Source organism: Dama dama, chromosome 11 (genome assembly GCF_033118175.1).
Source record: "Dama dama isolate Ldn47 chromosome 11, ASM3311817v1, whole genome shotgun sequence".
Taxonomy (NCBI): Eukaryota; Metazoa; Chordata; class Mammalia; order Artiodactyla; family Cervidae; genus Dama; species Dama dama.
The window spans coordinates 7,693,452-7,717,099 of NC_083691.1; the positions used below are offsets into that span (position 1 = coordinate 7,693,452).

The 23,648-nt window shown below is 48.8% G+C and overlaps 1 protein-coding gene and 1 pseudogene across 6 annotated transcripts in view; one reads left to right on the plus strand and one right to left on the minus strand.

Moving 5' to 3' along the window:
- Positions 1-23,648, minus strand: part of SPTAN1 (spectrin alpha, non-erythrocytic 1) — a 59,469-nt gene that overhangs the window by 28,466 nt on the left and 7,355 nt on the right. For 4 of the 6 annotated variants that reach the window (XM_061154494.1, XM_061154492.1, XM_061154493.1 and 1 more), the window contains exons 2-23: positions 19,492-19,731; positions 18,367-18,492; positions 14,509-14,649; positions 14,178-14,324; positions 12,731-12,864; positions 12,420-12,564; positions 12,181-12,335; positions 11,254-11,389; positions 9,781-9,882; positions 8,781-8,918; positions 8,184-8,294; positions 7,422-7,499; positions 7,158-7,313; positions 6,738-6,942; positions 6,042-6,223; positions 5,446-5,689; positions 5,132-5,254; positions 4,390-4,607; positions 3,561-3,653; positions 2,844-2,978; positions 1,613-1,761; positions 491-550 (exon numbers count right to left, since the gene is read on the minus strand). In XM_061154494.1, the coding sequence (XP_061010477.1) occupies positions 491-550; positions 1,613-1,761; positions 2,844-2,978; positions 3,561-3,653; positions 4,390-4,607; positions 5,132-5,254; positions 5,446-5,689; positions 6,042-6,223; positions 6,738-6,942; positions 7,158-7,313; positions 7,422-7,499; positions 8,184-8,294; positions 8,781-8,918; positions 9,781-9,882; positions 11,254-11,389; positions 12,181-12,335; positions 12,420-12,564; positions 12,731-12,864; positions 14,178-14,324; positions 14,509-14,649; positions 18,367-18,492; positions 19,492-19,728 (3,215 nt within the window). In that variant the 5' untranslated portion in view covers positions 19,729-19,731. The remainder of the gene's footprint in view (positions 1-490; positions 551-1,612; positions 1,762-2,843; positions 2,979-3,560; positions 3,654-4,389; positions 4,608-5,131; positions 5,255-5,445; positions 5,690-6,041; positions 6,224-6,737; positions 6,943-7,157; positions 7,314-7,421; positions 7,500-8,183; positions 8,295-8,780; positions 8,919-9,780; positions 9,883-11,253; positions 11,390-12,180; positions 12,336-12,419; positions 12,565-12,730; positions 12,865-14,177; positions 14,325-14,508; positions 14,650-18,366; positions 18,493-19,491; positions 19,732-23,648) is intronic. The other 2 variants (XM_061154496.1, XM_061154495.1) reach the window with 1 other exon arrangement.
- Positions 12,029-12,129, plus strand: LOC133065683 (U6 spliceosomal RNA; annotated as a pseudogene).

Genomic DNA, 23,648 nt, shown 5'->3' on the forward strand with positions numbered 1-23,648 from the left:
GGGAACCAAAATACAAAAGGCTGAACTCCTGGTATCCTTGCAGATGTGAAAATAGCAAACTTAATACAACCGAGTTGAAAGTTAAAAAAAAGTCTAGAATAGAATCTAAGTTTCCCAAAGCGAAATAAAACAGGAACATGTTACCAAGAATCAGAGACTTTTAAGAGGCGTTTGGTTTCCTGCCGACAGAGGAACACTAGGGTACCGGCCGCCCGGTCTGCTGACAGTGGCTAGTCCAGCACGAAAGCCAATAGGAGGCAAACCGACCAGGCTCTGAACGCACAGCTGCACAGAAGCACCAACGAGAGAAGCGGCCACAGCTGACACGGCGTCACCCGAACCCCTTCCCTCGTGAGCCAAAGCTGCTGCCGGAGACGGGCCCTCCCGCCACCTCGCCTTCCTCAACCAGTGAGCGCCTTCAAGAGAAGCGGGACAGGGAGGATGGACAGGGGCGGCGGGTGGTGCTCGGCAGGGCTTCCGGCCTACTCACAGTTCTTCCACCTGTTTCATACGCAGAGACACGCTGCCAGCCTCCTTAGTTACCCGCGTCCTGCACAGGGGGGCACAGCAAAAGCACGCACGGATTAGTGGGTTAATCCACGGGATGGAGGCAGCAGCTCTGATGGGGGCCGGGACGGTGGACACTTCAAGGGGGAAGTGACGGAGTCATTCGAGAGCTCTTGGAAGCGGGCTAGGCCGGGAGTGAAGTCACAGTAAGGAAAGACCAGGAAAATCAAACCCAATGACATGAGAGCGTCAGTTCCCGTTTGCTTTCCTGTCTGCCATGCTTTAGGCAGTAAACGTTCCTGGGCCAGAGACACTGGTCACTTCAAAGGGGTACAGCAACCGCCCCGAGGAAGAGGTTTTCCTGAGGGCTGACATGCAACTGGAGTCAGGTATCTGGTCCACTTTTTTGCTCTCATATTTATGATCCAGGCCAAAACTTCTCATTCTTAGCAGTAACAGAAAGCATTGGTAAGTGTAGAAAAACTGACCTCTGTAGGGAGAAACAGGGTCAAAAAAGTTCTACCATTCCAACCTCTCATCAGAGTGTACCTCCTGGCTATCTTCCAGGTGTCCAGAGCTTTAGATCTCATTAGTGGTGTAAGATGTCCCCTAAAAGAAGGACACCGGTCTTTAAGGGAGCTTAGCCACAGGAAAGAGGGCAGAGCTGTTTCCTAAAAAATACACTCTACTCAGAGCACAAAGCCACGATAGAGAAACACACTCCATGCGGCCTTTGGCAGAGAACAGAGCTCAAGGGATACAGAACAGCTAAAAACCCCTTTTCAGAAAGCACCTCCTGAACTGGAGAACAAAGATCCAGATGGTGATAATTAGCAAATGTTGTTTAGGAAAAGCAACTGGCAAATGCAGGGAAAACAACAAACCAAAGGAAAAAAAAACAGATGGGTCAGGGATCGTAGGTTCCAGGGATCAGAGCTGTGTGGGTAAGCTATGCTGTGGGGGCGGGAGGAAGAGTACACCTTTGAGCGCAGACGGCCACCGGGACAGCGCTCACCCTGGAGCCTCAGCTCAGGGTGGCCTCCACCTTGGCCCCGCACGACGCAGCCCTCCGCCGGCCCGCCGCCACCGCCCACGAGGCCCTTACTGGTTGTCAATCTGCTCCTGCCGCAGTGCGATGCTGCCCTGCTCCTCTAGGAGGTTCTCCCTGGAGGCCGACTGCGCGGGGTCCAGCTTCTTCACGTAGGCAGCCGGCACAAAGCCCTGCCGGTCGTTCACTTCCACTTTCCACCAGTCCTACACAGAAAGAGACTCTTCACTGCAAGTTCCTCCCCTGACGGAGGGAGAACCCAAGAAGGCCTGTGCACACATGCGTGCACACATGAAAAAGAGCTCCAGTCACGGCATGAGGGCCCCGTGATGGTGCCAAAGTCACCTGGTGTGAAGATGGGAATTTTGGTCCCCTTGTGACCTGCTGTGTATGGGGATGGTCATGAGCGAGGCAGCCATGACTTCACTGGAGCAGGAAGGCCACCTTCTCTTCGTACAGATGCTCCAGAATTGTGCTAACATGGCAGCCTCGAGCCACACTCCATGAAATTAAATAAAATCTCAGCTGCTCTGGCACCTCTGAAGCCCTTCGTGATCACCTGTCACTAGTGGCTTCTGTGGGGCCAACAAAGACACAGAGTCTGCCATCACCACAGCTTCAACTGGACGAGGCTGCTCTTGAGTAAACCAGAGTCAGACCAGGCAGTTAGTTTAGGTTTAAGGTCAGCAGAACGACACTGGGCAGGGTTTCCTCAAAGACCCACAAACAGGTGAGTCAAGGGGGTGGGAAAAAGAGGTGCCTAACACTTCTCCAGCCTACACCAAGACAGGGGGCAGGATCTTGGGGGGCTCGTCAGATGACACGTGGAGGCTCATGGCCTCATTCCAAGGCCAAGGTCAATCAGAATGCATTAAGGAAGAAAGACTGATGAACCAGGCAGCACTGAACTTGGAGAAGAGGAGAAGGAGGAACCTACAAGGTAATGCTGGCGCCTGTCTTCAACCCTCTTCTGTGGCCCTACAGTCTAGAACAGGTACCAGCGACAGAGAAGCAGACTTTGGCTCAAAAGAGAAAAAAATTCCACTTGGAAGTGGTCCATAATGAAAAAGCTCTCCTTGAAAGTGAGAGTCACTACCCTAGCTCTCAGGTATTTATGGAAACAGACTGGTCATTTCAATCACAGGCAAAACAGTAAACCCACATGACATGGGAGACTGACATGGAAACTATAGTAACTTCAAGTTTTAAACCAGCCTCATCCTGGAAAGACACACTCCCAAGACACCCAACACATGGAAACCAACCCCCAGTCATCCTCTGTGCTTGCCTTATTGGTGCTGTTGAGTAAGGTGAGAATGTCTCCTTTCTTCATGGTGACCTCTCGGGGACTCTTCTCCTGATAGTCATAGAGCGCCAAGACCAGCTCCTTCCCAGTCTCGTCATCCATGGGGGCCACTTGTTGCTAAAAATCCAAAGGAAGGGCAAACACAGTTATGCGATGTCTCTGGAGTGCCATCTCAGCCACTGCAGATCCCAACCTCAGCAGGAGACCCACATTCACCAAACATACACTAGACACAGTTCTTCGCTGAAGCTACCAAGAAGATCTGATTCAGGAAGCCCAGCTGCCTGGGACCTTTAAGGTCACAGGGAAGTCACCTACGGGGGCTTCCCTGGTGGGTCAGTGGTTAAGAATCTGCCTGCCAATGCAGGAAACACAGGTTTGAGCTTTGGTCCAGGAAGATCCCACATGCCTTGGAAAAACTAAGCCTGTGCGCTCAACTGTTGAGCCTGGGCACCCCAACTACTGAGCCTACACGCCCTAAAGCCTGTGCACTACAAGGAAGAGTAGCCCCTGCTTTCTGCAACTAGAGAAAGCCCACGAAGCAATGAAGACCCAACAGCTAAAAATAAAAAAATAAAAGAACATCACCTATGACCATGCCACCTGCTGTCAGCATCTGGGTCTTTTGGCCTCCCTGCTCCCTGGCCCCCACCCAACTCCTGGCATCTCACAGTCGCTGACAGGAAAAGCCTCACTTACCCGGCACGACTGGGCCTGCTCTCGCAGGGCCTGGATGCTGCTGCCATAGGCGCTGAGATCCGACATCAAAGCCTCGTGCTTCTTTAGCAGAGCCTGAAATCCAAGTCACACACAGCGACCCTGAGCAAGGAGCCAGAGCTGCCCCCCTGCCTCCCCAACACGCTGTCTGCCTCTGAAATCTGTTTAGCTAGCCAGTGACTTGATCACTCTCTCTCCCTTTATTTGATAAACACTTAATGTAGAGAAAATATCATGTTTTCTATGATCTTTTCATCCATACTTAATTATGCAATCCTTGAAACAGACAAGGGGTCAAAAAGAACATCATCACACGTACAGAGATCCACCACCCATCCTTAGAATTGAACACTCCTGGTTAAGTGGCAGCTGGGCACACGCCACGCTCCTCCAGGAAGCCCCTTCCCACCACCCTCCGTGCTTTCTACTTCTCCAAATCCTATCAGGTCAGGTCAATATTCAGCTCCTGACAGTTTATGTGAAGACAGGCAAGAAAAGGCAGGCACACAGCTATACCTAGACCTTTATGAATAAAATTTAAGAGTTCCATTCAGAAAAGATGACTAACAAAAAATTGTGCTTATGTATACATATGTATGCAGAAAAAATGAAATAAGAATGGAGACATGGTCACAGCTAACAGTGAAAGGCCAAGGCTGCCTTCTCTGTTTTGTAAGCATAGTAGAATTACCACAGAGAAAAGTGGAAAGAGATGCTGAAACATCTTCAAAGCCATGAGACTGCACCTTGCACATGTGGTCATTCTCCTAACCGTACCCAGTCCAAGCCTGGTATCCCCACTATGCATCACCTCGGCCGAGTCCTCATCTTTGCCATAGTCGGTGCTGCCCACGATGGGTTCCTTCTCCCGCATCCAGGACTCGGCCTCGTTGGCGTCGGCAAAATACTGCTGGGCCTGCAGCGAGTCCTCCAGGTCCTGCCGCCGCTGGGAGGCCTTGGACTTCAGCGACTCCCACTTCTGGTTCAGCTCATGGAGCTTGGCCTTCACGTCCTCGGCGGCAAAATGGCCTGTAGGGTGGCAAGGGAAGGAGGACAATGAGAAACATGGGGACAAACAAGGTCCTCTGAGCGCGCACAGCCCCTGTGACACCATGTCCAGGGAGCCAGGTCCCTTCATGGTCCCAGTTTTACTTAAGGCCCAAGTTCCAACCCTTTAACAGATCTCCTCAGACCACGATGTCTGTCTAGACTCTAAGCAGACAGCCCTAGTTGGCATTAGTGATATCATCATAAACAAACAATAAAACCAACAGCCCCCTCTGATCCTCTGTCATGGAGACTCATGAGTGGCAGGCACTGTCTCAGTCTCCTCAAAACTAACCTCATTTAGTCTTCTCAACCGTGGGAGAAGTTGAGAAGTTGGTGGGGGGGAGGGGGGTGGAATTCAGGCTCAGAAAGGTGACAGACTAGTCAGGGTCACAGTCAGGAGGTGGGGGGATGGCCTTCAACCCCTAGCCCAGCCTGACTCGGGTCCATGCACTCAGCAAGCGCCACGAGGAATGAGAACGAAGCTACCTCCCAACAACACTCACCCTCCTCCACCATGGCGTTCCCCTTCTGTGTGACTGCTTTGATGCGGGGCTCGTGGCCAGCAATTTCTGCTTGTAGGGCTTGGTGTTTCTTTAGCAGGTTCTGGACTCCAATTAAATCTTTGCCTGAAAGAGGAAGCATTCCCAAGTCATCGAGAGAAAAGTCAACCCCCGTCACTCTTGGCTTTCCCCACAGTTTCACTTAAAAACCCAGTTCAACTGAAACTTGACTTTGCTCATTCGGACATGGGTCCCCCTCCTGCTGTAAGGGTAGGCCCGTTCCTAACTGGACTTCCATCTGATGGAAGCAGGCTGACCTCTGTTGGTGGAGGCGGCAATAGGTTCTTTCTCCCGAATCCACGTCTCTTCATCCTCAACGTCACGGAAGAGCTGCTGCAACCGTAGGGAATCAGCCAACTTTTGCTTTCGGGCAACCATGGGCTCCTTGAGTGCCTCGTAGCGGGCTACCAGGGCCTCCTGCTTCTTCTTGATGTTTTCAGCGTCAAAGTGGCCCGCGTCCTGGAACTGACGGGCCTGGATTGTGATGCCATCGATGCGATCCTGGAGACAGGAAGGACAGGGTCTTGAAAGCCTGGCCTGGGGCTGCCCAAGGATGGTTCTGGACATTTCTTGGCTGACGTTATTACCTCAGGTGTGGTTTGCTCACACACTGAGAAAATAACACAGAGTTGTCTCCCCACACCCTGGAGTATGCTTCCAGCCGTCCTTTCCCCTTTTTGGGCTCCCAGGAAGCTCCAAGAGCAAGCAGGCCAACCTGAACAGAAGCAAGTAGTGCAACCACGATTCTCTAAGGCACCGACACACTTCATCCCCCCCGAACTGACTGGCCTTGGCTGACCGGCCCCTCTCTCCCCGGTGCGCATGGCCCCACATCCGCATCCAGGGCCCGTACCTGGTGCGCTGCCACGTCAGCCTCCAGCAGGGCATGCTTCTTCTGGAGGTTCTGGACGTTGGTGAGGTCTTTGCCGTAGTCGTCCGAGGCCAGATGACCTTCCACTTCGTACAGCCACAGCTCAATGTCCTCAACGTTGCGGTTAAACTGCTGCTGCTGGTTAGCCTCACGGAGCTTTATGCCTGGTCAAGGGGGCAAAGTCGAGTCTGTGAGAGAGTATCACCTTTCTGCCAGCGCTGTTTGTAAACAGCGGCACCTCTCGGAAGGACCACGATGGGGCAGGGTTTCAGTGACGGCTTCATGTCTATCACAAGGTGAAGGAAAACTGCAAGCTCGGCTCTGCCTTCCAGATGCAGAGCTGGAATGAGCCCCATGGGTTAAGTGCTAATGAATGGTTAGGTGCCCTAGGCTCACAGCTGACCTCTTCCACTGAAGAGGCCCCAGTCAACCAAGCCCACTGGCCAAATCAGCCTCTCCTCTCTCAGGCTGCCCCACCGGCCAGTACACAGAGTCACATCCGCCAACCCTGCACATCATTAGGTACCCACGCAGCTGACTCTCTCAGGAAGTGAGCCCCAGTGCCCAGTCACCTGGTGCAGCTTGCCTAGGAGGCCCAAGGACCTAAACCAGGGAACCAGGGACAAGCATTTAACTCTCCAAACCTCCCACCACAACCCCATGCACGCCTCCCCTCACCTTTCAGCTCCGTGGCCTCCAGCAGCTTCTTCCACAGACTGATGACCTCATTCATCCGAGCCGCCACCTCATCCTTGGCATAGTGGTCAACGTCAATCAGCTTCTGCCCGGCTTTCTCCAGGGCATCAATGCGGCTCTGGTTTGCCGAGAGCTCGGCCTCAAAGGCCTGGTGCTTCTGCACTTTTCCTTGTAGGTTGGATGGGTCCTGCCAAGAAAGAGGTTCTCTCTCAAACCTGAGGACAGCAAGTTACGCTGCACTACACTCACACATATCTTCACAGGGGACGTATGAAACCGCCAGCTTACACCCAGTAGTGTGTTTTTGAAATTTCCAATCTCTTTCTTTAGCTACGTTCATTTGTGAGCACAGTGTCTGGCTTACTGAGCAAGGGCTACATCGCACTGCCAACAGGATCTTACTTTATAAGCTTCATCTGTGGCAGTTTTCATCTTCTCGTTGACCCAACTCTTGAGCTCATCAGAGTCACGGAAAAACTGCTGCAGGTGGAAAGAATCTGCGAGCTGGGCACGGCGGTACATGGCTCTCTCATGCAGGGCGTTGCGGCGGCTCAGCAGCTGGAAGGCAAGGCCCCCTGTGAGTCTCTACTCTCACCCCTAGCTGACCTGCCTTGAGAGGGACACCCACGGGTGGAAAGGAGGCTAGTGAGGAAGTTGTGCACTCACCGCGTCTCGCCGGGTGGCCACGTCTTCCATCGCGTAGTGGTTGTTCTGAATCAGCTTGGTGGCAAACTCATCTAAGGCCTAGGAGGAAGAAGAAGGTCCGTCACTGGTGAGGGCTCATCACAGCTCAGCCCCCGGAGGGGAGGGGAGTGCAGAACACAGCACAAAACGCTCTAGACCATGTCAAGGACTTCACTCTGAGGTTTGCTATGACAACCTTCATCCCTTAACTTCTGAGTTTTTACTTGATGTCCTCCGTCAGATGGCTCAAGTGTAATGCTAGCTTCACTCAGGACTGCAGACATTGGCTGCAGTTAACATCAGGGCAGGATTTGACGGGGTTGGACACAGGTTAACAGCCTTTCAATTCCTAGTTCTTTTTTTTCGGCCAAACCACATAGCATGCAGGACCTTAGTTCCCTGACCAGGAATCGAATCCATACCACCTGCAGTGGAAGCTGAGCATCGTAACCACTGTAAGTCCTCAATTCCTACTTCCAAGATCAGTGCTCAGTGGGGAAAAACCTCTTACCGTAGTCCTTAACTACTTTAACAGGGAGGAAATCTCAGCCTGGAGGTTACAACAAGAGAACAGGATCACTCTAGAAGCTGTGCTGTGTCTCCAGCACGGTGGTTGCTCACCCCCGTGAGAGTGTAAGCACCCGGAGACTTCTCTGACTCTGCTTGGAAGCCTCTCAGAACCAAAGAGACCTCCGCTGACGCTAAGGATCACATGACGGCACGGACGCCAGGAAGGGGTCTTACTGTGATCTTCTCCTCCTGGGCGCTGAGGGACTTCTCAAAGTCTTCGTGCTTCTTGAGAAGCGCTTCCACACTATCCAAGGAATCACCCAGGTCTTCATTCAACAGGAACGCCTTACAGAAGGAAACACAGTGTTGACATAATGTTCAATGCTCTTCCCCTCTCAGGGCTGGAAAGCAAAGGCTGCTGAGGCCAAAATACAGAAAGGACAGGAAGAGAGACTATGGCCATGAAACTCTCGGGTCTCCCCTGGAAGCCAGAGGTCCTTCTAGATTTGCTTAAAACCAATCCAGCAAGAGCATGAAACCCTCGTTCTACCCTCTACTGAAACTTTGCTTCAACAGTTTTTGTAGCCTCTAGTCGATTTAGATCACGCAAAATGCAAAGTTCTAAGGAGAAGAAAATCTAACAAAAAACTTTACACCATCACAGTCCTCTGAAAAACCGGGTCCTTTCCTAAGGGCCCTTCAGTCTCAGCAACAGGAATGGTGCTCGCAGGGCCCATGGAAGCCGGCAACCCCTCCCTCCACGTGACGCAGAACCGAACCTGCACAGAACGGGCCAGCTGAGCAGCATGGCCGGCCCCCTACCCCACTCACCTCCTGCTTGCTCATCCAGTTGTCCACCTGCTCCGTGTCGCGGTAGAAGAGTTGCAGGTCCATGCACTGTTCGTACTGCTGCCGTCGCAGCTCCCAGAGCTCCAGCAGCGCAGCCCGCTCCTCGGAGAGGATGGTCAGCTGGCGGGGTGGGGACAGGGGAGGGGAGGGGACGTCAGATACAGAGGCTCCCGGAATTTCTTAATCCTCTGCTAACTTTTAGGCCTTGGTTCTGACTTGCACAAGAAGGATAGCATTCACTTGCACGTGTCAGCCAAGTCACCAAAAAAAAAAAAAATCACAGATCCTGAGGGTTTACATGGTCATGTTAAACCTAAGAGTTGGCCCTGTTAGAATGAACCTAGAATTATTAATAATTTGTTGCCATATTATCACATACAATGTTAGGCAGACATGACAAGTAAACTTCAGGTGGAAGAAAAAGGGCATCTATGTAAAAGTGAGGCAGCACAGGAGCAGCAGGGACTCTTAGGTAAGAGATGTCAACTGAGTGGGTTCTCCTCAGAATACACTGACTAGATCCATCAATGCCCAAGACTTAATTTTAAGGCTGAATAGTTAACAACAATAAAATGTATCTTTAAAATGTCTCTTCCTGGTCTATACAGTATTAAAAACATAAGAATCATTATCTAATGTGCCTCAGCCATCTTTAAGAACATACTTTGAAACTTTAGAATTATATACACATACACGTAATTTAATGTTTCCTCTCAACTCCAACTACTAATGCAGGCCTCAGCTCCCTGCAAAGTCCCCTTTAAGTAGGACATATGTTGCATGTGGCCCACACAAATGGAACTTTCTCTAATCAATCACCATGCATCTTCTTTTTAAATCTCTGAAAGTGTTTGCTGCTCCTTAACTTCCAGACAGAATCTCCTGCATTTTCTCTGACACTGGTGAATGCAATGTCTGGATATTTAAGGATGGATAACAGCTTCCAGAGACTTTTAGTAAAAGACCCTTTCTTCTCTCGTACCTTCTCCCTCACTTCATCTGAGGCGTAGTGACCAGCTGCAAGCAGGGCCTGTCCAGACTCGTCTGCAGATTTAAAGCTATCTTCATGAGCGTCAATTTCACCCTAATAGGGAAAAAAAAGGACAATTTATGTCCAGCACTTTGTAACAAAGAGTAAGTTGTTGAATCTTGTATAACCATTCAAATCAGGAATATCACATCTAGAACGAGGAACAAACCAAAGATGACGCCAGGTTTGCTAGTATCAGCCCAGGTCACCAAACTGGACAGCATTGCTTACTAAGAAGTCTGCTTCCTACTGGCTTTTCATGCCATCTGTCAAACCATCAAGTGTCCACATATCTACAAGGCCCGAGCTCTCCATTATCTGTTCCGTTGGTCTATTTCAGGTCTTCTTGTGCCCGATAAACTTATGGTTTTATAATAACTGGTAGGAAAAGTCCCTCCCCTGTTCTTCATAATTGTCTCAGCTGGTTTTTTTTTTCCAAATTAAATTACTTTCACATTTATTTATTTATGTGGCTCTACCAGGTCTTAGTTGTGGCATGTGTACTCTTAGCTGTGGCACGTAGGATCTAGTTTCCTGACCAGGGATTGAACACAGGTCCCCTGCATTGGGAGTGCGTTATCTTAGCCACTGGACCACCAGGGAAATCCCTTCCAAATTTATTTCAAAATCAGCATGTTTCATTTCAGAAACAAAGGCCTCTGGGCTTCTGCCTGGAACTGCAATGAAGGTATACATCTTGGGGAGAATTTGTACCTTTACAAGCAATCATTCTATCCATACCCATCCCTTTATTCTGTTTCTCCCCTTTCCTCAAAACTGTACAGTTTTCTCCACTGATGTCTTAAACAACTTCTGTTAGATTCCCAAGTACTTTATATTTTCTCATGTGATAATTAGTATCTTTAAAAATTACGCTTTTAACTGTTGCTAGTCCAGAGGTGGCTGTCTGACTTTTGTGTATTTTTTATTTCCAGCACCTCAGAAGATTTATAGTAATAATTTTTTAAACCTTAACAGTGTTTTCCAAAATTACTTAGCCACAGAAAACCCTTTTCTTAAAATATAAAGCCTGTTAAGATCTCATAAAACTAATTTCCCATGGACATACTTTTGGAGAAAGAGCAGATTATGAAGTTTAGATTTACTCAAACCAACCATGAAGTTCAGCATTTAAAGATTTTTTTAAGATGGCACAGGATGCATATGTAAAACAGCAGCATCTCCACCCTACTAGAGCTTGGCCCTTTGCTTTTATGAATCATGGTTAAATGAGTTACATATCAGGAGAATAACCATCTATGAGAAGCAGAAAAAGCAAGACTTCAAAGGTAAAACCAGCCCCAATCCCCATGGTGAGAGCTACCTGTGAGCAAGGTTTCAGCCACTCTGGGCTGGAAGTGACAGAGCTACAGCCATGCATGATAAGCTCATGGCTTTACTTCTGGAAGACCCTGGAAACCCTACCTTGTGCTCCTGATGCCTATCCAGCAGGGCTTCGGCTCCGGCCACATCGTTGGCAAGTTCATCTGCATTGATGAGGGCTTTCATCTCAGTGACCCAGCTGGTGAGGTCTCGGAAGTCGGCAAGGAAGCGCTGAAGCCTGGAAGACCAAAAGTCCATAAGCAGAGGTCTCCAGGGGAGGCCCCGGGTAGAAGATGCTGCCCCAGAGCTCCGAATTCTATGTCCTCAAGAGTCTAATGAGCCATACAAACTCTAGCCCTGGGAAAGGGAGGACTCTTCCAATCTAGATCAGCAAAACACGACTGAAATCAATCCTTCAAAATTTAGGCTCTGTCCATCACTGTAATTCCCTGAGCTTGTCCCTTATGTTCAACTTCCTTGTCCCCAAGTTCAACTCCTAGTTACCATTAAGAAATACTCTTTCCCTTTCAATCCCTGATTTATGCAATTTTAACAATATTTTACATGATGCTCAGATTGCTAAATACTTATTGCTAATAGGTATTTCCATTTATATTGGCTCTAACAAAGTGATCTAGGCTAGAAGAAAGACGTTTATAAAGTTATCAATACTGTGCGTGTACATGCAAACACTACAAAGTTGTTAAGTCTCTAAATATAATACAGAAATACATTAATATACAACAAGGAAATATATAACAAATATAGTAAGAGAAAGTCTTCTGCATCTTCTTACTAGAGGAAAGCTATGAAGCTATAATAATATAGTTCTCCTTGTTACAGAGAACCAACCATCAATTCTGACCTCTCAACTCTTGTGCTCGCTTCGGCAGCACATATACTAAAATTGAACGATACAGAGAAGATTAGCATGGCCCTTGCGCAATGATGACACGCAATTCTGACCTCTCAACTCTAAAACAAAAGCTTCACGGTACAGGCTGCGGAGCCTTGGAGGAGCGTGTCTACCTGTAGGAATCGTTGAGACGCGCGTGTCTCTCTGCGGCCAGGGTGCGGATCTGCTCCCAGTTGGTGATCAGCTCCTCTCGCTTCACCTGGATCTGGGTGGCGCTCAGAGGGTGGGACTGCTGCAGGCGGTCGGCCTCAGCACACAGGGCTTTGACCTGGAAGACACAACGTTTGTCAGGGCTGCTCTCCCGACCCTGGCGAGTAACTCACTCACAGAATCAGCTGCCTTCCAAACCCACCTTGTCCTCCAAGGCAGCAAGATCTCTCTCCAAACCCTCATGTTTCCGCAGCAGAGCCTGGACGCTGGCCAGGTCCCGGCCAAAGTCATCAGAGGCCATTAGCTGTTCCTTCTCCTTGATCCAGCTGATGGTCTCATCCACATCCCTCCAACACAGAGGCACCTGTTAGTCTGCAGCTATGTCATCCATCCGGGACTGGGGCACCACACAGGGCAGAGACCCAGGTGGCCCGACACCTTCTTTGACTCCCCATGGGCCTCACCACACCCAGTTGGGAAATCCCATTCCCACAAGCCCCCTCAGCTTGGTACCTGTTAAAGCGCTGGACCTCAGCTGCCCCGAACAGCTTCCCTTGCCGCTGAAGGGCCAGGCCCTTCAGCCGCTGCCAGGCCGCATTCACCTCATCCTGCTTTGTCTTGATCAGCTCCTCCTCAGGGTGCTGCTCCTGGGCCAGAAAGGGCAGACACGACACTCAAACCCGCACCAGCGGCCCCGTCACTGCTCACCTGGCCTTGGCTCCCTGACACGTCTGCCTCAGCAAACCTGACTGTTCTGAAGAATTACTGGCTTTTTGTGTGGAATGGAGGGAAGCTCCTTCCACGGAAGCTTCATTTCTTGTTCTATAAAAAGGGGAGAGCCCTTGTCTGAGCCCAGGAGTCATGTGGTGTCTCCAGAGCGGTTCTGGACATCTGTAGCAGCCCCTGCGCTGACACCCTGCAGCGGCACCTGTGTAGGCGCCTCATGAACGACTGCTTGCCCATCTGCTCCAAGTTCAGGGTGTCCGGCGTCATGAGGCTACCGAGAAGCACGCTAGCCCAGAAACATGGCTTTCAGATCTGTTCCTGACTCCACACTGGAGACACTCCTTTCAAAGTCTCCTTCCTCACTAACCACATTGTCTTGTTTAAATAAAATAACAGGTAAAGTGATAAGGTGAAGCACTCCTGGGCTGTGGGAGCCCCTGTGGGATCTGGGGTTTGGCCCGCCTGCTCTCCTCAGCACGACCTGGGGATGGCCCAGGATCCTGAGGGGGCGGCTCGCCTGTCATGTGGAAGGCGAGGTTATGTCTGAGAAATGCTGGTTCTCCTTTCATCACTGAGCCAAGAGGAAACAAGTGCCAACCCCGAAGGATCTACAGGTTTAAAGTTTGCACCCCCACCTCCCCAAAGCAAGTTTTCCTTAAAGCAAAAACTCCTGCGGTCACTGTACTGGACCTCTCCAGAGCCCTGCAGGGTGGGCGAAGATAAAGCAGCAGCGACAGGCAGTCCCACTCCCCTCTGGCTGCAGAGCTCCCAGGGGAGAGCCTTGTTTCATTACAGGGCTCCCCAGCTCCCAGGAGTCCAGGGAAGCTCTGACTCAAGAAGAGCATTGAGGTGGCGGTGGACGCCTGCCAACCCTCTGCAGCTTTCGCCACCACACCCTAGTCTGAGAAACCCTGACGCCCAACTTCAACAGCCCATAAAAGCTTCACCAAGCCCTACCTGAAAGTGGGCGGAGGAAAGAGATCAAATGAACTCTGCCCTTCCTGCCCACAGCCACAAGTTGAAAAGCATTTTCTAATTTAGGAGTGAGCAGTACTGCTGCCTTACTGAGATCTAAACAGGACTCAGAAATGCTTTATCAAAACCTGCTCACCCAGAAATCAGGCATCTGATCAAAAGTTTCTGGAAAAATTAATGAAGTTGTATCATATTAATGTTAATGTAAAGGCAGTTAACATAATGCTGCTATGAGAACACATAGCACTTTCCCATTTACCTGAATCAGCTTGGCAGCGAACTGGTTCACTTCATTGACTCTCTCTTCGTGGGCAGCCATATCTGTCTGAAACTCTTCAAATTTCTTCTGTAACACCTCCACGTGCTCCAGGTCCTGGCCCAGCTCCTCAGACGTCACAATGGCTTCCTGTTTGGGGACCACAGCAAAGCCAGAGTCACCAAGACACACTCGGGCACAGTGGCTCCCAAAACCTATCATGAAATGGATGCCAGAGGGGCCGCAGCCGCTTCAGGGGCCGCGCAGTTTACTGTGTGTTCCTCTCCTAGTTAGGAGGTCAGGATCATGGCATTTCCCTCCTGCTCAACCACACCTTGTCGTTGATCCAGTCCATCACGTCCTCACACTCCCGTAGGTACTGCACCAGCTTCTGGGCCTGCAGCAGCTTGATGCCTTTCTCCCGCATCTTCTCCAGAAGCAATTCCCACTGGCGGTGCAGCTCCATCAGACGAGTCTGGAGGTTAAAGAGCCCGACACCCCCCAGATGAGAGCCACATCTGGGGGACCTGGCTCCTCCATGGAGCTCCAACCAGCTAGACACCTCCCAGAGCTCTGAACAAGTCTTTTTCAAGATAATGCCTACACTGAAGGGAAACAGTAAACTGAACTGTATGTAAACACATACACTTCACAGTGTTCTGGTAGGTCTTAAAGTTGACCTACCAAACAATTGACCTTTTCTAAGTATGTGTATTCTAGTTTACTCCAAAGGACTTCTATTATCTTATAATTACCAATTATTATTAATATATTATCGGTAAGTTTTTAGGTAATGTTTTTAGTTCTTATTGTTAAACTATAAAGGTGGGATTTCTAGGTCAGAAGACTTGGGGAGGGAAAGATGAGGTGTCATCGAGGAACAGCAGCAGGAATCACTGAAGGGTGTGTCCTGAATTCACGGAGGTAAAGAGGAAAGAACAAGAGGTCCTAGAAGCATCATACGTGTAAAGAAATAATTACGACACACAAGTGAAGAGGAAAACCTTAGTACAACGGAAAAAAAGATGGCACCCTGAAACACAGTCAATTCTCAAAGAGTATTCATGGCCTAAGTTGTTTTGGTGCTTCTGTGAAAAGATACAGCATGTGGTGCACAGTTCATCCCAAGAAAGGGTGACAGCCACAGGTCCAAATAGTCCCTTCCCAGTATCTTGGGTTCTTATAGCACAGCCCTAGTAAGGACTAGTCAGGAACTGGGGCGATTATCATCAATTCATGCTTAGGTGATGTGTTCTGGCATTCTAATCCAATCTCAGGGTGTTGATTATGCCTACCCAAGATACTGGGAGTTTCTGGGTCACACAGACAGAAACGAGTGACACACACACACACACCCCCACCAGGAGAGAAGCCTGGGGTCCACCCATCGTTGAGACGCCACTCCCCACCAACTGAAAGGGTAAAAGCCACAGGCGAGTCAACGTGGGTGGATTCTCTCAGAAACAAGTACGGGTGGTTCATTTGAAAGGAAAAAACAGTGGGAGGAAAATAAATGCTCACACAATTCAACGTCCACCACAACAATCACTTTCATCGCAGATGGTTAAACTGGAGTCCACCACTGCAAAGGAAGTGACAGGCATTCCCAGGCAGGCAGGGGAACAGCAACCAACGGCAAGTCCATGTCCACCTACTCGGATGTGGGAGCCAACGTGGGTGGCAGTCACTATGGGGCGCCATGCCGTCCGGTATGGTGTGAAAGTCTAAACCGGTGACAGACAGGTTATCTAGGACATGGTCCTTCACACACCACCCACCATCCTCTGTGTTAACATTGTCTGCCCAAACTAGGCTACTGAGTTACTGGGCCAGACCAATTACCAAGTGGAATGACTGTGTGATCTGGGAGCATGAACATAGGGATTCTATGAGAACCTTTTGCTCAGGGAAAAAACAAAAAAATTTCTTCATTAACTTCTTGGCCTCACTGCATGGCATGTGGGATCTTAGTTCCCCAACCAGGAACTGAACCCATGCCCTTGGCAGTGGAAGCGTGAAGTCTTAATCACTGGACCACCCAGGAAATCCTCACTTCACTCAAATTAAAATGGGACCACAGAAGGCTCCAGAAAATCCTTCCCTACAAGTCAGCTGCCAGTCCCTCACATCTCTCACTACCACATCCTCCAGGGAGAACCGGGGCCAGGCCTGTTTCAGGACTGAGCAGCTTTCCCACTGCCTCGTGTCTCATTGTGTCAACACCACAGGTTTGACAAGAGGCCAGTTGCAGAAGCTTACTGGTGTGTGAGAGCGGGAGTGGGCAGGGCGGCAGGTGCGTTGGTGAAATGCGCGGACAGCTGGCAGGATGGAGTGGAATTCCTGGCTGACTCAGGTGGGTTTCTCAACAGAAGCCTGAGCAAGCAGCGGCAGCTCTGAGGGGCAGTCAGGAGAAATTAAGGAAAGCAGGTAGGAGTGAAACATGGGCTGGGAAAATAAAGCGAGTAATTGTGACTGGAGAAAGAAAGGAGTAGACTGAAACACCGGTTCTGTCACCTACTGGCTGTGGAAACCTCGGCAAGTCACTCAGACTTCTAAGCCTCTATTCCCACCCTTCCAGGCTACGGGTCCCTCGCAAGCTTCCCATGAAGATTAGAGATAACGGACGTAAAAATCCTGGTGAAGTGTTTGCACCTAAATGGCTACTCACAGCTTCTCAACAAAGAGTAGCTAGTGCTTTCTAATGCTGCTTTAATAAGATCTCTTAAGAGGGAAGAGGGGACTGAAGGGAGCTTTGGGTCTCCTGCCCCCGGACTGATTACTAAAGCCAAACATGTGATTTGTATCTCACATTCCCTGTCTGTAACCTGGTCAAACTAGCCCAGAGCAGCCCCATTCACTCTGGCTGATCGCATTTACAGAAAGACTATACACAAGAGTGGGGAAATGGGCAGATATCTCTCTAATATTCTTGGCTGTGCCACGTGGCATGCAGGACCTTAGTTCCCCAACCAAGGATTGAACCCGTGGCCCCCTGCAGTGAAAGAGCAGTCTTGACCACTGGACCACTAGGGAAGTCCTATGTCTTTGTATTTAATTGCAGAGACATGTATTACACTGCCCAAATAGGTTGAATGTAGTAATTAAATGACTGGTCATATGGCATTTAGAATTTACTTTTACTTCCTATTTACAATCATTCCTAGTTAACAGTTTATTATTAACAATATAAGGCTAACTGCAAGTCTTCAATATGAGACTGCAGAGTACATGAGAGCAAAAGAGACACAAGTATTTACTGCTGAAAACCACTAGACGAGATCCTAAGGGAATGACGTCCCTGTGGATGTTCCACCATGGATCTCACTCAGGGAACTGCGGAGGAAGGAACATTTCTAGCTGGGACTTAAGAATGTAGCTTCCATCTCAGTCTTTGGGACTGCCTCGACACGTCAAGGACTGAAAAGGCTGGTCCTTCAATGGAATGAGACTTTGGATGATAAAGAACAAAACACGTAGATAAGAAAGAAATCAAAGACAGAAGAGAGCATCCAGTCATGAGAAACTAAGCCTGCACACCTCACCCTAAAGAGTCTTGTTTTCCCTTAATACCTCGGTATTGGAAATGTCAAAACAAAACAGAGAAAAACCAATTATGGGCCCAAACCCAATGAATGGCACCCAAACAAGTCAGACAAAGAGTCTGAGGACTCCTGCTTCATAGTCAGTTACACAGCCATGGTCACCGACCAACAGGTACCACACTGTGAGGTCATTCCTCACAGCCGGACCTTTAACAAGCTTGCTGACCAGACCTCAGTAAACCCTCCTGGGGCAAGGCACCCAGATACAGAGAGCGAGCTTCCTGACACAGAACCTGATGGTGTCTGTGATTGATCCTACTCATCTTTGTGTCCTAATCCCTAAATTCACCAGTATGTTCTTCTATCCAGTCATCACTTTTCTTTACAATCTAACTGCATCCTTGTTACTTCTATAAGGAGAACATTACCTTCCTCACCGAGTACATGCATGCTTGTTTACAGGCATATGGAGTCTTTGTACTACAAAGGCAGGATCTGGGGAGCTCCATTAGGATACTTCACAAATTCCTTTAAGAAACTAGGAAAATCTTATTTCCCCAGGAACCCAAACACTATGGGTAAGCATTAAACCACACCCATCCACCAACCAGACAGAGGCAGGCCATCACGCCAGCAGGGCCTCAACTCACCCGGATGGTTTCGGACGCGAAGTGCCCTTCTGAGATCATCAGGTTACCGGTCTCATCCAGCTTCACGATGGCGCCTGAGTTGGCCTGCACCTCGGCTTCAAAGGCTTGATGCTTCTGCAGCTTGCCCTGCCGGCGGATCGTGAAGTGAGCCATACCTGCCCCTTGGCACGCGTCATTCTGCTCCCCACCCCCCACAGCCCCTATTATTCCTCCCCTCCTGCATCCCACTTCCTCTCACGATGGACCCTCACTCAGCATCTCACCCATCCCCCTACCATCATCAATTACTCAAAAGCTCCGCCTGCATCTACACCTGCTCCCTGAAGCCTGGCCACTGCTGACCACAACTTGGCAGATAGCAAGATGCTACAGAATATCCTCATTTGCTTCTCTGTCAGAAAACTAGCCTTTATGGACATCTGATCCCTCTCAGAAGTACAGAACCATACTGAGAGCTTTTTCTTGGCATGTAGTGTTTATCCTTGACTAACCCACTCACATTCATTCATTACATGACACTTTTTTTTTTTAGCTTTAGAAGCCATACTCTTTGATTGACTTGATTTGATACATTCCATTTCTCAGTACCTCTGTTTAATCACCTGCAGAGCTGGGCAGGGCCTTCCCCTACACCAGCGTTCATCATTTTCTCTTCTCAGATGACTCTGGCATAGTAAAAAAACCATGGGCACAACCACTGCGCCACTTACTAAAAAGAACTCTCTCACCAAAATCAACAAGAAGAAAGGCTTTGTCTTTTTTTAAAAAACAGTTTCATAAATTTTCACCAGCAACAACACTCTGAGTTAGTATACCTATCTCAAAAACACATACTCCAAAAGACCAACCGTCTTTCCTGAAAAAAACAGAAGGATCACCAATGGTTGTCAAGCAGTGGACTGAGAACCATCAGCTCAAAGCAGCCCCACAAGAGAAATTAGAACCTGCAGGATTCCACATTCATGCTCGCTGATACAATCACTAAGGGCTTTTCAGAATCGTGAGTCAGTCCTTCCTGATGTCTGGCCTACATTCTCCCTGCCACTCAATCTCTCAAGGTCATAACTCAGTACCTATCTTTGTACACATTTTGAGCAATGATTTGAGCTCACATCTCAGACGCACCTGCAGGTTGGTTGGGTCTTTATAATTCTCATCCGAGGCAATCTGAAGCTTCTCCTGAATCCATTTCTCCAGCTCCTCAGCATCTCTTTGGAAAAACTGGAATCGGTAGGAGTCTTCAAGCTTCTGGCGCCTCAGGGTCGAGAGCTCCTTGAAGCGGTGGTATCTGTCCAGGACCTGCTGCCGCCTCTCCTGGATGTCCTCGGCTGTCTCCAGCACTTTGACCCCGCTTGGGTCCATTTTCTGAAAAGGCAGCAAGCCCTGAGGTAAGTGCAAGACACCAAAATAGACTGAACGGAGATTTAATGGAATTAGCCTCTTGGAAGGAAATAAAGAATCCCGAGAGCCTGAGCAGATAAATGAACTGAAGGCCGTCCCTTCTCTGGGCTCAGTGAAGCCCAGACTCCATGCTTTGTAAAGAACAGCTGCCCACGTGGGCCCCTCAGAGGACACCTCACCAGCACTGCAAGGAGACCAGGCGAGAGATGTGAAGGAGAGAACTATGATCTGTGCTGTCAATTCTACAGAGTTTTGAGAATTCAAAGGAAACACCAACTTTGGAGCTGAAAGAATTACTGAGAAATTCACTCAACAGTCCTTTCATCTGGCCTGTGCATTTCATGATGTGGAGATTAGAGAACATTTACTCTTAACTCAGCTTTTCCATCTTAGCCTGTTACTCAATGAAGAAAAGGGAAATTATTATAAAGTAACAGCCTTTTTTTGGTGTTAAAAAATAAAACAATAAGTCCCCTTAAAAAAATAAAGTAATTGAGTCTTTAACATCAAAAACCAGTAGAATTTACCTAAAGTAGTGGATTTCTCAGTTACTGCAAAACAAAATCAATCCTACAAGTCTTCATGGGGTGCCAAGAGCCTGGGCAACAAATGGGCTTTACTTCCTCTGGGTGCACAAAATTAAAAGTCACAGTATATATTAAAAACAACAAAAAAGGTAAGATGAAAAATTTGTCCTACCTGACTCTTACCTGCTCCAGTTAAACCACAAACTCAGGTCAACTGAGTAGGTGGTACTTCCCCACAACACTCAATTCACGTCAACTTTAAACTCGGATTTCCAGAGTTTCACCAAACTTTAATGTCAAAAAGAAAACCTGACCTATTTGTGGCAGAAAACAGTACCTGCTCATCTCAGGAATAAGCCATTTTATCCTCTAACCAAGGAAGGACGCCCAGAAGGAAACAGGTGCAGACTAACAACAATGAGCAAGTATGCTTGCAACACGTAACCTCGTCTGAGCGGCCTTCCCGCCCTGAGCCCAATTTCCTAGATGACTAAAAATGCCAGGTGATAGTGAGATGGTCCCAAGAACCTTCTAACTTTATATTCGAGAGTGAAGAGTCTGTGACTTGGTGTTTAAAAAAAAAAAAAAGATAAGCTTTATGGTCTCTCCAGTTGTTTTTGCATAACTTATACAAGACAGAAAAATTGTGCTGCCTGAGAAACATTTGAGAGCTCTTCCTGTGATCCTGTTCGTCTCGCCCAGCCAATAGGAAGGGATCAGCGGGTCAAGGATTAGGTATGGAGGCCCCTGTGTGCTTCCACTCCCTGCCCTCATCAGCTGGGAGCTAAACAGCACTGCTGAGCTCCGAGCAGTTTCCAGCTCTTGAGAGATTAAAGCAGCTTCAAGAGGTTTCGAGAAAAGCACGGGCATACACCCAGCCAACTCTGAGGACTATCTTTTTGTGAGGAGACCTGTCTTCTGAGGGAGAAGAACACGACGGCACTTCAGCCCTATCACCACCATTCTTCCAAGTTCCTCTCCACAGGGCAACCAGTTGTTGTTATTTTCCTACCACAAAGTCCAATTTATTTATTTGTTTGACTGTGAAGAGAAACAGATTCTTTGCCACGTCATTTCCACATTTTGAAACCTTTCCTGGCTCTGTCTCAGAGAGGAAAGAACACACCTTAAACTTTAGCTGGACCTTCCAACCTGGCCCAACACACCTGACTGGTAGGTCTCACCCATGCCCCCCACCCTCCCTCTTGGCACAGAGAAATACTCTCCTCCCATACAAACACATGATCCTCTCTAAAGACTCCAGGCTGGTTGCTCAGGCTTCCTTTGACAGAATGTCTTCCCTCTGTCCAGATAACTCCTCTTCAAGTCAGTAAGAACTGAAATGAGGAACTGCAGGATCTTGCCTCCTTAGGAAGCTGCACTGACACTTCTTCCCTCCCTCCTTCTCGGATTTAATCACACTTCTCTGTATATTTACATGGCACTTGCACATACTTCCCACGGTATAATTAAGACTGAGCAACACAGTATCTGTTGTGTCCTGATTCCTAGCAGACAGAGGTCATTAACAAATGTTTGCTGAGTGCTCCTGGAGCAGCAGCCCGGAGTTCACTGGTGAAGGTAAAGAGAGAGCTCAATAGTTCACCTGAGTTTCATTTTCCATATTGTCCAGGTTAACAGCTAGATTCTGTGACTGAATGAACTGCTAGAATGTGCTGACTGAAGCTACACCACGGGGTGTCAACCTAATGACCAGACTTGAATTACTGAGCTTGGGTGGCCCACACCCAGGACGGCTGCACTCTTCACCTTGGCAGGGTGGGACCTTAGGAAATCTGGTTCGAGAAGGCACAGTTTTGAGCATCTGGTTGCTGGTGGGAGGGGCTGGGGGAAGGGAGAGTTAGGGAGTTTGGAATGGACGTGTACACTGTGCTATACTTAAAATGGATAACCAACAAGGACCTGCTGTATGGTAAGGGAACCCTGCTCAATGTAATGTGGCAGCCTGAATGGGAGGGGGGTTTGGGGGAGAATGGACATGTGTATGGCTGAGTCCCTTCATTGTTCACCTGAAACTATCACTACATTGTTAACTGGCTATACCTCAATACAAAATAAAGTTTAATTAAAAAAAAAATTTTTTTAAAGGCACAGTTCTGTATCATGAATAGATAGCCCGTGTCTGAAACAGTAGTTTCTATTCTGAAAACAGGCTTCAAGAGTCCTTCAAACCAAAAACGGTGATCTGGGCAAACTAAACATCTGTTCAGAACAGGGTGGTTCTGGCTCACGCTGCAGCCCTAGATCATCAGCTTCTTTGGGAGAAGGCTGACTTCCCACAAGGATCTTGACAAGAATCACTATCGTGTCTGCCACATTACTAGAATGTAAACACTTCACTCATTCACCTGTGTTTTCTGCTTCAGGCAAATCTTACATCAGACTCCCTCATCAACCCTGGGCGCGCCCACTTCCCTGACCAGAAAGTTCCCTCTCAAGTGTTCTCTCCTCCCCCACTCCCAACCGGATCATCTAATACCTTTCAACCCCTCCAAGCCTCAGAGAGCTGCCTTGTCCTCTCTGCGGTCCTGAAGCAGACGCCCTCACTCTCTCTCTCCTCCTCTTAGAGCATCGCCAAGTCCCATTCTGCCATGTGATTACTGTTCTCCCCTTGTGTTTTGATAAGTTCTCTAGGGAATTCCCTGGTGGCTCAGATGGTAAAGAAGACACCTGCAGTGCTGGAGACCTGGGTTCGATCCCTAGGTTGGGAAGATCCCCCGGAGGAGGGCATGGCAACCCACTCCAGCATTCTTGCCTGGAGAATCCCCATGGGCTGCAGCCCACGGGGTCGCAAAGAGTCGGACATGACTGAGCGACTAACCACAAGAACTGGGGAAATTAGAGTTCCTAAGGAACTATTTTTTGGAGTTCCAAAAAATAAAGTCCGACACTGTTTCCACTGTTTCCCATGAAGTGATGGGACCAGATGCCATGATCTTAGTTTTCTGAATGTTGAGCTTTAAGCCAGCTTTTTCACTCTCCTCTTTCACTACATCAAGAGGCTTTTTAGTTCCTCTTCACTTTCTGCCATAAGGGCAGTGAGTTGGAGAAGACTCTTGAGAGTCCCTTGGACTGCAAGGAGATCCAACCAGCCCATCCTAAAGGAGATCAGTCCTGGGTGTTCACTGGAAGGACTGATGCTGAAGCTGAAACTCCAATCCTTTGGCCACCTCATGCGAAGAGCTGACTCACTGGAAAAGACCCTGATGCTGGGAGGGATTGGGGGCAGGAGGAGAAGGGAACGACAGAGGATGAGATGGCTGGATGGCATCACCGACTCAATGGACATGAGTTTGAGTAAGCTCTGGGAGTTGGTGATGGACAAGGAGGCCT